This window comes from Corvus kubaryi, unplaced genomic scaffold (assembly GCF_017639235.1).
Source record: "Corvus kubaryi isolate FWS band 111438036 unplaced genomic scaffold, C.kubaryi_AGA036_p1.0 135, whole genome shotgun sequence".
Taxonomy (NCBI): Eukaryota; Metazoa; Chordata; class Aves; order Passeriformes; family Corvidae; genus Corvus; species Corvus kubaryi.
In genome coordinates this window covers 550,254-563,038 of record NW_024580669.1, presented here as the reverse complement: position 1 = coordinate 563,038, position 12,785 = coordinate 550,254, and the positions used below count along the sequence as shown (strand labels likewise).

General features: G+C 57.8%; 1 protein-coding gene across 2 annotated transcripts in view; it reads left to right on the top strand.

Annotated features, from left to right (window-relative positions):
- Positions 1-11,956, top strand: part of TASOR2 (transcription activation suppressor family member 2) — an 18,588-nt gene extending 6,632 nt beyond the window's left edge. The window contains exons 5-13 of one of the 2 annotated variants that reach the window (XM_042051804.1): positions 930-1,815; positions 2,843-3,383; positions 4,036-7,308; positions 7,924-8,049; positions 8,299-8,452; positions 9,125-9,230; positions 10,352-10,527; positions 10,850-10,970; positions 11,266-11,956. In XM_042051804.1, coding sequence (XP_041907738.1) covers positions 930-1,815; positions 2,843-3,383; positions 4,036-7,308; positions 7,924-8,049; positions 8,299-8,452; positions 9,125-9,230; positions 10,352-10,527; positions 10,850-10,970; positions 11,266-11,269 — 5,387 coding nt within the window. In that variant the 3' untranslated portion in view covers positions 11,270-11,956. Of the gene's footprint in view, positions 1-929; positions 1,816-2,842; positions 3,384-4,035; positions 7,309-7,923; positions 8,050-8,298; positions 8,453-9,124; positions 9,231-10,348; positions 10,528-10,849; positions 10,971-11,265 lie in introns of both variants that reach the window. The other variant, XM_042051795.1, reaches the window with a different exon arrangement.
- The last annotated feature ends 829 nt before the right edge of the window (positions 11,957-12,785 follow it).

The following is a 12,785-nucleotide window of genomic DNA, read 5'->3' as shown; positions in this document are numbered from 1 at the left end:
TCTCTGTGTTGGGGGTTTTCTCTCTGTTTTTGGGGGTTTTTTCTCTGGTTTTGGGGGATTTTCTCTCTATTTTGGGTGTTTTCTCTCTGTTTTGGGTGTTTTCTCTCTGTTTTGGGGGTTTTCTCTCTGTTTTTGGGGTTTATCTCTCTGTGTTGGGGGTTTTCTCTCTGTTTTGGGGGGTTTTCTCTCTGTTTTGGGGGTTTTCTCACTGTTTTGGGGTTTTTTTCTCTGTTTTTAGGGGGGTTCTCTCTGTTTTGGGGGTTTTCTCTCTGTTTTGGGGGTTTCTCTCTGTTTTGCGGATTTTATCCCTGTTTTTAGGGGTTTCTCTCTGGTTTTAGGTATTTTCTCTCTGTTTTTAGGGGGGGTTTCTCTCTGTTTTGGGTGTTTTCTCTCTGTTTTAGGGGTTTTCTCTCTGTTTTTAGGGGGTTTCTCCCTATTTTAGGAGTTTTAATCTTTGTTTTGGGGGTTTTCTCCCTGTTTTAGGGTTTTCTCCATGTTTTTGGGGTTTTCTCTCTGTTTTGGGGGTTTTCTGGAGGCTTTTTATACCTCACTTATTACAAGGATAACCCCGAACTCATCCATGAAAATCCCAAATGCTCAAACTTCAAGAAAAATCAAAGCAGAATAAAAAGGATCAAGGAAAATTAAAAACTCCTCAGGTTGTGTTTAAGGGGGGATTTTGCTCCCACCGCATCCCTGTGCCTTTTATTCCTGAGCAAAAAACCTTCCTGAATAATTCCCAACTCTGGATCATTTCCTGGTAGCCATGACCATGGAGATCTTTTTGAAAAGTGTGGCAAATCCCTCTGGGAAAGACTTTTTTTCCCCGGAGAACCTGCCCGGAACCGCTCCTTGGTGCAGAATTGTGCGCCCTTCATTTATTTTTTCACTTTCTAATTAACTTTTCTCACTGGTTTTTCCTCCCTCAGAGCAGAACGAGCCGCTCTCCCACCCCCCGAGCGAAGCCTCTTCCCAATCCCACGAAGCAGAGTGCCATGGGAATGAGGTTTATCCCACTGGAATTCCCAGCGTTGCCTTTGCTCCGCAAGGGGACAACTGCGAATCCCACGCCTTGAACCTGCTGGCTGACCTGGCCCTGGGCTCTTGTATCCCTCCCTTTATTCCCAAGGATTGTGGGATCATCCCGGTGTCCTGCAGCCTTCCCGGTGATTCCACGGAGCAGCAGAGCCCTTCCAAGCCCAAATCCCCACGCATGGCTCCCGACCACAAATACCACAGGGCAGAAAAGCACGGGAGAAAAGCCACCTCGACCAGCAAAGTGTCCATGAACGAGCCACTTCCTGAAAAAACACATCCCAACCATCCAGCCTCTCTTCCCAAGGAGAAAACCTTTGGAATTTTCAGTAGGACCAGCGTGAATCTCATTCCAGCCAAGCTCCAGGCGTTGCCTTCCCGGGAAGCTCCGGAAGCTGCCGAGGTGAACCAGCACTCCATCATCTCAGCCGAGCACTCCTACGCCTCCCCCATGCCCGAGCATCCCAGGAAACACCCCAATCCCAAAGGGAATCCCAGCGCTGGGCCAGCTCCCTCCAAAAACAGCCCCAGGAATGCTCCAGCAGCTCCTTTGGTCGGGAAGGTGCTGCCATTCCGGCACCAGCAGAGCAGCGCCTTGGAGCCCAGCAGGAGCAGGAGCTCTCCCAGGAAAAAGGAGGATTTTTCCAAGAGCCACACGGTGAACATCTGTGGGGATTCCATGAGGGTGACGTGCCGTTGGGAAGAGGAATATCTCTTCCACTTGGACAGCAGGTACACCAACGATTCCCTGGAGAAAACTGTCATCCGTGCCCTGCATGGGTAAGTCAGCCTGGAATGGCTGGAGGGATTTGGGAAGGGGCTTGCCTTGGTTTTATCCCTTTGTTTTCCATAAGAATCAATTTCGTCCGTGCTTGCCAAGGTACAGCTGCTGCGTTTTTCCTGGAAAAAAGGAGGGATTTGGGAGGGTGGTGCTGGGGTGGGACAAAGTGGATGTGGCTGAACCATGTGTGCTGGACCTGTCCTGGGCTGATCCCGCGGTGTGGGCAGCAGGAAAAGCGGGAATTCTGCTCCTCTGCTCCACTCTGGTGATCCCACATGGAATCCAGCTCTGGGATCCCAGTATCAGGATATGGAGCTGCTGGAGAGAGTCCAGAGGAATCCATGGAGCTGCTCCCAGGGCTGCAGCCCGGCTGGGAGAGCTGGGAATGTTCCCCTGGAGAAGGGAAGGATCCAGGGAGAGCTGAGAGCCCCTTGCAGGGCCTAAAGGGGCTCCAGGAGAGCTGCAGAGGGACTGGGGCCAAGGCATGGAGGGCCAGGAGCCAGGGAATGGCTTCCCAGTGCCAGAGGGCAGGGCTGGATGGGAGATTGGGAATTGGGAATTGCTGGCTGGGAGGGTGGGCAGGGGCTGGAATGGAATTCCCAGAGCAGCTGGGACTGCCCCTGGATCCCTGGAATGTCCAAGGCCAGGCTGGACATTGGGGCTGGAGTAGCCTGGCACAGTGGGAGGTGTCCCTGGACACAGGATGGGCTTTAAGGTCTCTTCCCACCTAACCCATTCCATGATTCTGCAATTCCCATGGCTCTGCAGCTGGAATTGGTACCTAAAGCCAGCACCCCAAGTACTCCGTTTCTCCTTTGGAGCTTGGAGTTCCTCTTTTTTTCCCTTTTTTCCAAAAAGAAAAAAGCTGGAATCTGCCTCAAGCAGCAATCTGTGCCCTCCTTCCTTGGGGCTGCGCCCTGCGGGGAGCCAGGGATGAATTCCAGGCGTGAATTCCAGGCACGAATTCCCTGCAGCCGAGGTGGGGAGGATGGAGATGGTTCAGGCTGTTTTTCCTTCCCTTCCCAGGCCCTGGGATCCCGATCTTCCCGACGACGTGGAAGGGATGAAGCTGATCCTGCACATGTGGGTGGCTCTGTTCTACAGGAAGCCCAGCAAGCTCCTGAGCAGCTCCCGGAAGGTGGTGGAGCACTGCAATCCCACCAAATTCGTCTCCATCAGCAGCTCCGGAGGTTTCCTGGAGCTCAGCGACGACAGCCAGGATTGCTTCGCCTTCGAGACGTGTCCCGCAGACTCCGGCTCCGATCCTGACCAGACTCCCAGCAGCTCCCTGGATCCCAGCACTCCTTCTTGCCAGGGCCTTCCCCAGCCGGAGAAAAGCCCCGCGGATTCCCAGACGGACGCGGATGGAATTCCCGGCGCCGTGGATAGCACGGTGTCCTCCTCCTCAGGGGAGCTGCCCTGCGGGGAGGAGGAGGAGCCTTCCTCCACCAGCTGTCCCGAGAGCCTTTCCCTCCGGGATGATGCCAGGGAAAGGCGGGATTTGGGACGCGGGGAGCCAGAGGTCGTTCCCGAGGAGGACGCGCGCGACGTCTCGAGCGTCGGCGCGGTGAGTTCGGCCTGGGGGGACTCCGAGGCTCTGGGGAGAGCAGGATTTTCCAAGAGGAATGGAGCAGATGTCCCTGGGGGGGTGTCCAGGGAAGCGGGGATTCTCTCCGAGGGGGAGGAATCCCAAACTAAAGCAGTTTAAGTGTCCGTTTCTGATTTAAACTCCGGGTTTGTGGGAGGGCTGAGTCCTCAACTGAGGGATCGGGGAGCTCCCAGCATTCCAGATCCAGGAGAGGCACAGCCATTCCCATGTGCATTTGGAAAGCTGGGATTTGTTGCCTTGGAAGTTTTTCCCCCACGCAGGCGGCAGTGCCGTGCTTTGCATCATTTCCCTCATCCCTCTGGTGAAATCCATGAAAATTCCATTCTGGATTGAGTTTTTAAATTAATTTTTCCACTTTCTCCAGTCTGCGCATGGTCAGGAGTGGAGGTTTTTGGGGTGAACATAAAACGTGGGGCTCTGCTGACATTTTTCCAAGCCTGAATTCTTGAATTAAAAGAATTCCTTTAAAACTTCCACTCCTGAACAAAGGAGCAGCTTCCATCAGGCTGGAACTGCATGAAGGAAAAAATTCCAGGTTTTCTTTCCTGCATGGGTGTCTCATCTCCTGCGTTTTTCCATGAGGATTAACCTCTGGATTGTGTCGTTCCAGGAGGAGCCGGTCAAGGAGAACCTGCTGGATTCCAGGATCACCCCCAGCCCTTCCCAGGAGCTTGGCTGTTCCGGCAAATCCCCGGCTGAGTTTTCCAACCCTGGCAGCCAAACGCCAAATTCCAGCTCAACTCCATGGACAGACCCCCCCTGTGTGCTGCAGGAAAATGGGGAGCAGCAGGAAAACCAGTGGGAAGCAGGCTCAGGGAGTGGCCCCGGCCCTCCCGAGGATGGGGAGGGAATGGGAGACTCTGGACACCCTCTGGAAGTTGAGGATGGCAGCTGGGCCGCTGGCACTGATCCACAGCCTCCCTGTGATTCCGTGCCCTTGGAAGCAAATCCCGCGAGTGCAGAGCCTGGGGGAGCCACTGAGGAAGGGGTGGAATCCCAGGAGCCCTCGGAGCATTTGGGAAAAGAGCAGAGAGAGGTGGAGGAGGGAAAGGAGGTGGAGGAGGGAAAGGAGGAGAAGGAGGAGTTTGAGGATGAAAGCTCCTTCCTGGGACCTGTGGATTTGATGTTGTCTGAGAGCAGCGATGCCGAGATGGAATGTGAGCACCGCGAGCAGAATCCAGGGAATTCGGCGTCTCCAGAGGAGCTTGGTGTTCCTGAAGAGGACCCCGTGCCCAGCCCCACCTCCCTGGCATCCCCCTGCCCCGACAGATCCACACCAGCACTGTCAGATGGGACCGGGACCGACCCCGAAGGGTTTCCCGAGGAGATGTCACCAAGCCGGGATGAGCTCCCGGATCCCTGGGATGCTCCGGGCAGCGCGGATTCGGAGATAGATGGGCTTGGTGCGGCCAGCCCGGCCGAGGTGGGGTCACCCCACAGTGACAGCGGGGAGCCGCTGTCCCCACCTGATCCCAGCCCTGTCCACGAGGCGCAGCCCGACAGCGTTACGGGAAACCCGGGAGCTGCTGGAGACGCGCTCGGGAATGGCTCGGAGCAGAAAAACTGGGATCATGCGCCCTCTGCAGAAAGGTGGGAGCCTGCCAGGAGCACGGCCAGCCTGGAGTCCCCCCGCAGCCAGGGAATGACCCTGACCCTGTCCCCCGACTCCAGCTCCGTCTGCCTGACCTCTCCCGATGGATCCGTTGATCCGTGGGCTGCTCCAGAGGATCCGCCCATGGAGAGCCTCCAGTCGCCGTCCCAGAGCGAGCTGGGAAGGAGCAGCTGCTGTTCCCAGGCGTGTGGGGATGATGCTGATCCTGAGCTGGATTCCCTGGACACTGAGGAATCAAACCAAGGAGGGAGCAGGATTCTGGTGGAAGAACAGCATGGAAGCGCCGCTGCCAGCGGCACAGAGGAGCTGGATGATCCCATGGGAGCAGGAGATGGCCGGGACTCCCCCTTGGACTATGCAGACACAGGAGATGATTCCAGAGCTGAGGAGAGGGAGAATGAGTTCCCTGAGGCAGAGAATTCCCCTGGGAATGACACAATGAGCATGGAAATGGCGGCTGACACTCCACAGGAGCCGGGCATCCCTCTCCACCATCACCTCCTGGAATCAGAGCCCCCATCCTCCTCCATCCGGGAGGGGATCTCGGCCATCAAGGAGCTGCCCAGGCAGCAGCAGAACTTCCCAAATATCCATGGAGAGCCAGCTCCTGCTTCTCCCCCTCACACTGGAGGCTCAAATCCCCCCATTCCCGCGGTGCCGAGCCGGCGGGAGTCGGTCCTGTGCCGCCTCTGGAAGCCGTGCTGGGAAGGAGGAGCTGCCCAGGTGAGCGTGGCTGCCTGGAGCCTGGATGGCTCCTTAAATCCCAGCTGTTCCCAGGAGGAGATGAGAGCTCCGCACTCCCCCGCGGATGAGTTTGTGCCAGCCGAGCCGGGATCTGCTCCTCCTTCTCCGTGCGATCCATGGGACGATCCCGAGGGTGCTGAGCCGGGCTCTCCCCTCCCCGAGGCGCTCCCTGGGATGCTCCCTCCTTCTCCGGACAGTGCCCGGTGGTCCGGGAGCTGCGGCGGCGCCGGGAGCCAGGCAGGGGATGCCGGAGGGAGCCCCGGGGAGGAGCCCATCCCGCCCGAGGATCTGGAAGGAGGCAGCATTCCCAGTCCTGCTCCCTTCCCAGCCCGGGAGTGTCCCCTGTGCGAGCCCTGGGCTGGGTGTGAGCACAGCCCCGAGGGATCCGAGGCGTTCCCTGATCCCGACTGCGCCGGCTCTGAGGTGGGAGAGGGAGAAATCCCCGATTCTCCCATGCCGGCGTCGCCATTGGGCGAGCACAGGGATCCCTCCGGAGAAAGCCCGGAGCTCAGCGATGCCGAGGATATTTCGGATGAGCTCCCAAGGGAAGAGCAGCTCCCATGCCAGGACGGACACGAGGGCTTGGCCTTTGAAGATCCATTGGAGAATTCCTTTGGTGACTCAGAGCAGGAATATTTTGAGGGCGATTCACGCTCCCCGCTTCCAAACAGGAATTCCTGCATCATGAGCTCCTCGGATGCTGCAGGAACAAGGACTAGCTGGGACAACTCCCCCAGGAGCTCCGTGCACATGGAGGAGCACGGAGAGGACTGGGATCGGGGGATCCCCAGGGATTACGGGAGCTTCATGGTCACTCGGCAGTGCCAGGAGAGGATGGAAAATTTCCAGCTTCCAAAGAGGCGCAGCCGCCGTGCCCGGGAATCTCCTCTGCTCCGGTCCCTGATGGGGACCTGGAGGGGCTTTGAGGAAATCACCCAGAACACTTTGGACATGGAATGTCTCCGCTTCCATTATAAGCTAAAACAAATCCTAAGGAATGGCAAACCTCCCTTTTCTACCTCCAAAAGCATCTTCCCAAAAGACTTCTGTGCCCCCATCCCGCTGTCCCTACGCAGCAGGAGCCCCTTGCAGGTGACAATTCCACCTTCAGACGCGTGGCTGGGCGGGCTCCACTCCCGCCGGCACAGGGATAACCGGGATACCAGGAGAGCCAGATCCCGGGCCCGCAGCCGGGATCGCAGGGCTCCCTTGCACCTCGGGAAGCTCCGATACGACCGCGCCCTGCCGGACTCGCGGGGGGACGTCGCCGTCATCCTGGACGAGTATTCCGAGTTCCAGAGGGTGGTGCTGAGCAGGGCCGAGGCCAGGAGCGAGGGCCCGGCGCAGGGAGAGGCCGGGAATGCGCGGGTCGGGATGGGCCGGCCCGGCAGGACGGTGGCGTTCGGGGCGGTGATCGCGGAGCTGCGCGGGGCCCTGCGCGCCCACCTGCGCCGCGTGGCCGACGGACAGCCCGGAATGTTCTACCTGCTGGAGACGGGCCAGGAGCCGTTCTTCGACAGGGTGAAGGTAGGAGCCCTCCCTGGATTGGGGTGGTTTGGGGTGGGCAGCTCCAGGATAGAGCTGAGGGTGGCAGGAACAGGGAAGCTCGGGCAGCCTGGCAGGGATGGTTTGGTTCCCTTAGCCCAGGAGCCACCTCGGCTCCCAGCACCAGGAATTGGAGTCAGGCACTGAGGTTGCACAGGAGCCTTGGGATTGGGTTGTCACGGAATCATGGAATGGTTTGGGTTGGGAAGGGATCCTAAGGATTATCCAATTCCAACCCCGTGGGCAGGGACACCTTCCCTATCCCAGGCTGCTCCACATGGCCTTGGGCACTGTCAGGGATCCAGTGGCAGCCACAGCTTCTCTGGGAATTCCAGCCCAGCCCCTCCCCACCCTCCCAGCCAGGAATTCCTTCCCAAGATCCCATCTAAAACAACTCTGGTTTAGTGTGAAGTCCAACCATTCCCAGCACTGCCGAGGCCAGCACTGCCCGTGTCCCCCAGTGCCCCGCCCACGTGGCTTCTGAATCCCTCCAGGAATGGGGATCCCACCCCTGCCCTGGGCAGCCCATTCTCCTTCCTCTCTCCTTGTTCCCAGGAGAATATTCCCAATCCAAACCTCACCTGGTTTCTGTTCCAGGCCTTGCTGAAGGATGAGGGCTTTGTGAGGACGGAACCCCTGAACTTCTGCGGGGCCGCAGGCCGGGACAGCGAGCGGCTGCTGGTCATCGTCAGGAACGAGGACATCTCCTCCCACATCCACAGCGTGAGCCTCCGTCCCTCTTGTCCTGCTCTCTGTTCTTTAATCCCAGCATCCGTTAAAAACGTTGGAACAGCCCAGCTCAAAGCAGTGAGGTTGGGCTTCTCTTGTCCAGCCACCCGGTTCCAGGGATTGTTCCATCCCTGTGGCACCGTCCAGCTTTGGGGTTGGGATGTGGGGACAGGAATGGTGGGATGGGCTGGGATGGGCTGGGCTCTGTGCATTCGGGGTGGCACAAAGCCGCTGTGCCCGCAGGTGCCGTGCCTGCTGCAGCTGAAGCGCTGTCCCGGCGTGGTGTTTGCCGGAGTGGACGATCCCGAGGATGTGACGGGTGACACATTCCAGGAGCTGTTCCAGGCCGGAGGCTTCGTGGTGTCCGATGAGGAGCTGTTGGAAAGGGTGACCCTGGGTGAGTCTCGGGGCGTTTGCTGACACATTCCCAAATCTTCCCATTGATTCTGCTTCCAGTGGGGAATTCTTGCCCCTCTCTCTGATGTTGGGATCCCATCGGGATAGAGGACCCAGCTCAAGGGTCCCCAAAACATCCAAGAGCAGGAGAGGGCTGTGCCAGGATGTTCATTCAGCCTGGAGAACCATGGAATGGTTTGGGTGGGAAGGGACCCTAAGGATGATCCCATTCCACGGGCAGGGACACCTCCCACCTCCCCGTGTCGAAGCCCCAATGTCCAGCCTGGCCTTGGACATTCCAGGGATCCAGAGACAGCCACAGCTGCTCTGGGAATTCCATTCCAGCCTCTCCCACCCTCCCAGCCAGCAATTCCTTCCCGATGTCCAATGGAAAAGGGCCTTCAGCTCCTCGATGGGAAGTGGCAGAGGGAACTGAGCCAGCTCCTCTGGGAGCTGCACCACGAGGTGACAGGGCCAAGCTGCCCTTGTCCTTCCAGATGTCAGGGGAAAACCAGGACATGATCCCAGTGCCCCACCCAGTGAAGTTTGAGGTTCCATCCTTGTTGGAGGGACTCAAAATTCCCCTGGACACCCTCAGGTGGCCCAACTTTGAGCAGGCCCAGAGACCCCCAGGTGCCCTCTCCACCTATCCCTGGCTCTGGTGTCCCCTCAGGCCAGCTGAAGGAGGTGGTGAAGGTGCTGGAGAAGCTGAACAGGAACGGGAGGTGGAAGTGGCTCCTGCACCACAAGGAGAGCAAGAAGCTCCGAGGAGACCTCAGGTAACGGCTCTGCCTGGAAATCGGGGATTCTTGGGATGGAGAAGCAGGACTTGGGACCTGGAGAGCATCAGATGGCCTGGAACGTTTTCCTGGATGCGATCCTGGATGCGATCCTGGATGAGGCAGAGCTCTGGCAGCTCTCCCGGCTCCCTGCTGGGCTTCCATAAGGCCCTTCCCTCTCTCCCTGGCAGGGATGCCCTCAGGGAGTGCTGCAGGCTCCTGGAAAGGCCCAGATTTCCTTGGAGGAGCTGCACATCCCCAAAACTCCAAAAGCAAACTTCCCTCCCTTCCCACCAGCTCATCCCAACTCCTGAGACACCCCCGGGAACTCAGGGCACCTTCCTGGGGCTCTTCCCCCTCTGCTGCTTCTTTTTCCGTCCCATCACATTTGGGATGTGGGATTTGGGATGGGATGAGGAGCCCTGAGCTGGTGATGAAGAGAGGGAATTGCCACTCCAGTTCCCACCGTGGATGATTGAAGATGGAGCTGCTCTGGCGTGGGCTCATTTGTGGCTCTCCCTGGGAAGGGTGGAGTGAGAAAACTCCTGGGCTGGGATAAAGGAAGTTTAACAGGGAAAGGAAAAGCTGGGCATGCAGACAAAACCAAGGAATCCATTCCCCGTCACAGGCCAGGGCTCCATCGTGACTTGGGAACACCCACACCACCTCTCCAACATCCCCTCTTCCTTCTTTTCCTCCCAGCTTCATATCCCAGGCATGATTCCAGGCTCTGGAATATCCCTTGGGACAGTGGCAGTCACCTGTCCTGGCCAGGCCCTGGAGGGGTGGGTGAGGAGCAGCTTTGGCTGTGCCAAACCCTGCTCAGCAACAAAACATCCCAGAATTATCCACAGCTCCCAGCACAGATCCCAATGAGCACAGATCCCAAACAGCCCCACAGCAGCTGCTGAGATGAAAATGAACCCAATCCCAGGCCACAACCTGGGAGCTGCCTGGAGCAAGGGGGAATTTGTCACTTTTGATCCATATGGAGCAGCAAAAGTCACCCGTGAGACTGGAAAAACACCTGGAAGGGCAGATCCCACCCTCCCTGCTCATTCCCTGGGAAGGGGGGAGAGGGATGAAGCCCCTGAGCCCTCCCCGTGCCCCTCTCTCAGCAGGGGCGATGCCCAGAAGAAGCAGCTGCTGCTGAAGTGGTGCCAGGGAGCGGAGCTGGTGGAGCTGCTGCACTTCCACGGCTGCGACTCCCCGGCGGCTCCCGAATCCCGGCACATCCAGTGCCTGCTGGAGCTGCAGGTGCGCCACATCCACGCCAGGTTCGCCGTGTATCTCACAGGTAAAGGCATCCCACACCCAGCCGGTGTGAAATTGCCTTGGAAAGGGATGGAGGAGGGGTGAGAAATCCCTGTTTTCCTGCCCTTCCTGCAGGAATCGCTTGTTCAAGGTGTGGGTCAGGTGTGAGTGGTGGAAAGCAACCGGATTTTTGGAGGTCGCTGAATTCCAGCAGTTTTGGAGCCTGTGCGTGGCTTCACGCTCCAGTTCTGGCCTTGTTGGCAAAGCACCAGAGCAATCACAGTGGGATTTAGGGATATTTCCCACACATTTAAGAACAACCTCATTTGTTTGAATTAATGATCCTGCTGCTCCTCCCCTTGCAGAAAATCCCGGCGGCAGCAGCAGCAGGGAAATCCTGGAAAGCAAAGGAATTCTTGTGGCTGACATCAACACCTTCCTCGGGACGGTGCAGAAAGTGGCTGCTCCGTTCAGAAGAAGCTACTGGTAAGGTGGGAAAGCTTGGGATTGATCCCAAAATCTGGGAGCAGCTCCGGGGTTGTCTGTGGGAGGGCCAGCAGGGAGCTCTGCTCCTGCAGCAGAGCAGGGACTGTCCCAAAGCGCTGGATCTGGGGTCTGCCAGCACTCAGGGCTGGCTCCTGAGCTGTATCCAGGAGAGCCACGCTTGGCACTGCTGGAAAATGGGAAAAACTCCAGGCCTGGCCCTGGGGAAGCTCTGCAGGAGGCTGGCACTACCCAGAGGGAGCCGGGCACTGACCTGGGCCACGTCTCTGTGTTGCAGGTGACAAAGCGAAGCCACGAGGACACAGCTCCTCCCCAGGCCCTGTGGCACCAGTTTGGGCATCCCAGTCCCGCAGGGAACATCCCCACCGTCCATCCCAGTGGATCCCAGACATTGCTGGGGGTGGGGGAAGGTCGGGTTTAGCTCTGTACATAAATCTTATTTAAAGCTGGGAAATGCAAATCCTCGGGGGATTCATTCCCTGCCACCTAGTCCCACATAGGAAAGGTTCTTTTAACGGTACAGGTAAATTATTGGAATGTTTTCAAGTCTTTAGAGCAGCTGCCATTGGAGCATTTGGAAAAGGAATTTAATTTCCCAAAGTTTACTTGAAGGCTAGGAATGAGAAGAAATCCATTTTCCACCTGGCTGTTGCTGTCCAGGCCCCGCCCAGGCCCACACTACATTTCAGCTCACCCCTGTTGCCTCCTGGTACCAGTTCCCTGCTGGGACTCGACGCCTTCCAGCACGTGGAATTCTTGTAAATAGCAGGAAGCCGGGATGCAGGAACAGAATAAGCTCTTATTTATGGGGGCCGGGATGGAAACGCCACGTCCGAGCCCCGTTCCCAACCCGGCTCCGCGGGGCAGGGGCGTCCTTTCAGTTTGTTTTTAAATCCAAGACTGCGAGGCCGTTCTGTACAGGATGAATTTGTAAAGAGTTTGATTAATAAAACCTCCAAAAAAATGAACTTTCCCCCCAGCTCTGCTTTCTGGAGAGGGGATCCCGCTCAGCATCCAGCCTTTTCCAACACGGGAAAGGGAGGGCAGGGGTTTTTGCAGCTGGGGAGAGGTTGGGAATCAACAAAGGAGTGAGCAAGAGCATGGTGAGCTCCTGGCTGATGGATCCCATCCTGCTTCCCAGGAAGGATGGAATAACCAGAGGAACAGCCAGGGTCCAGCAGGTAGGGACAACAGAATCATTTATTTTCCACCTGCATGGGGGAAACTTCCTGGCCCCGCTCCAGCACCAGCTCCTGCCAGCTCAGGGTGGGAAGTGTTCCTGGAAGTGGCACCTCAGGAAGTGCCAAAAGCCCCGGCTGGGAGGAGGGAGAGGGGAAGCCCCAGGTGGGTTCAGCTCAGCTTTGGGCCTGCGGTAGGATCAAAGCCCAGTTCCTGTGTGGGAATGGCACCAGCTGAGGGGAGCCCCTGGAGAGCTGCTCCAAGGCTTTTCCTGCTTTCCTGGCACTTGGCATGGCTGTGTCTGCCCAGTGCCAGCCAGGGAATCGGGATCGCTCTGGATTGGAACATCTCGTGTTGGGGATGGAGAGGAGCCCCAAGCAGGGATCATTTACTGCTGCTGTTCCCAGCTGTGGCACTGGGGTGGCTGCGGGGAACAGGGACTGTGCCAGAGCACAGCCTGAGCCCTGCCGAAAGCAGCCACAGCAGCACAGCCTGGGAAGAACAACCACGGAACCAGGAAACGCTCACATCTCACCCCTGACAGGCAGAGATCCCGTGGGATCTGAGCCTGGAGCTGCTGCTCCCAGAACTGAAGTGAATCAGACCAGAGCCCAGGAC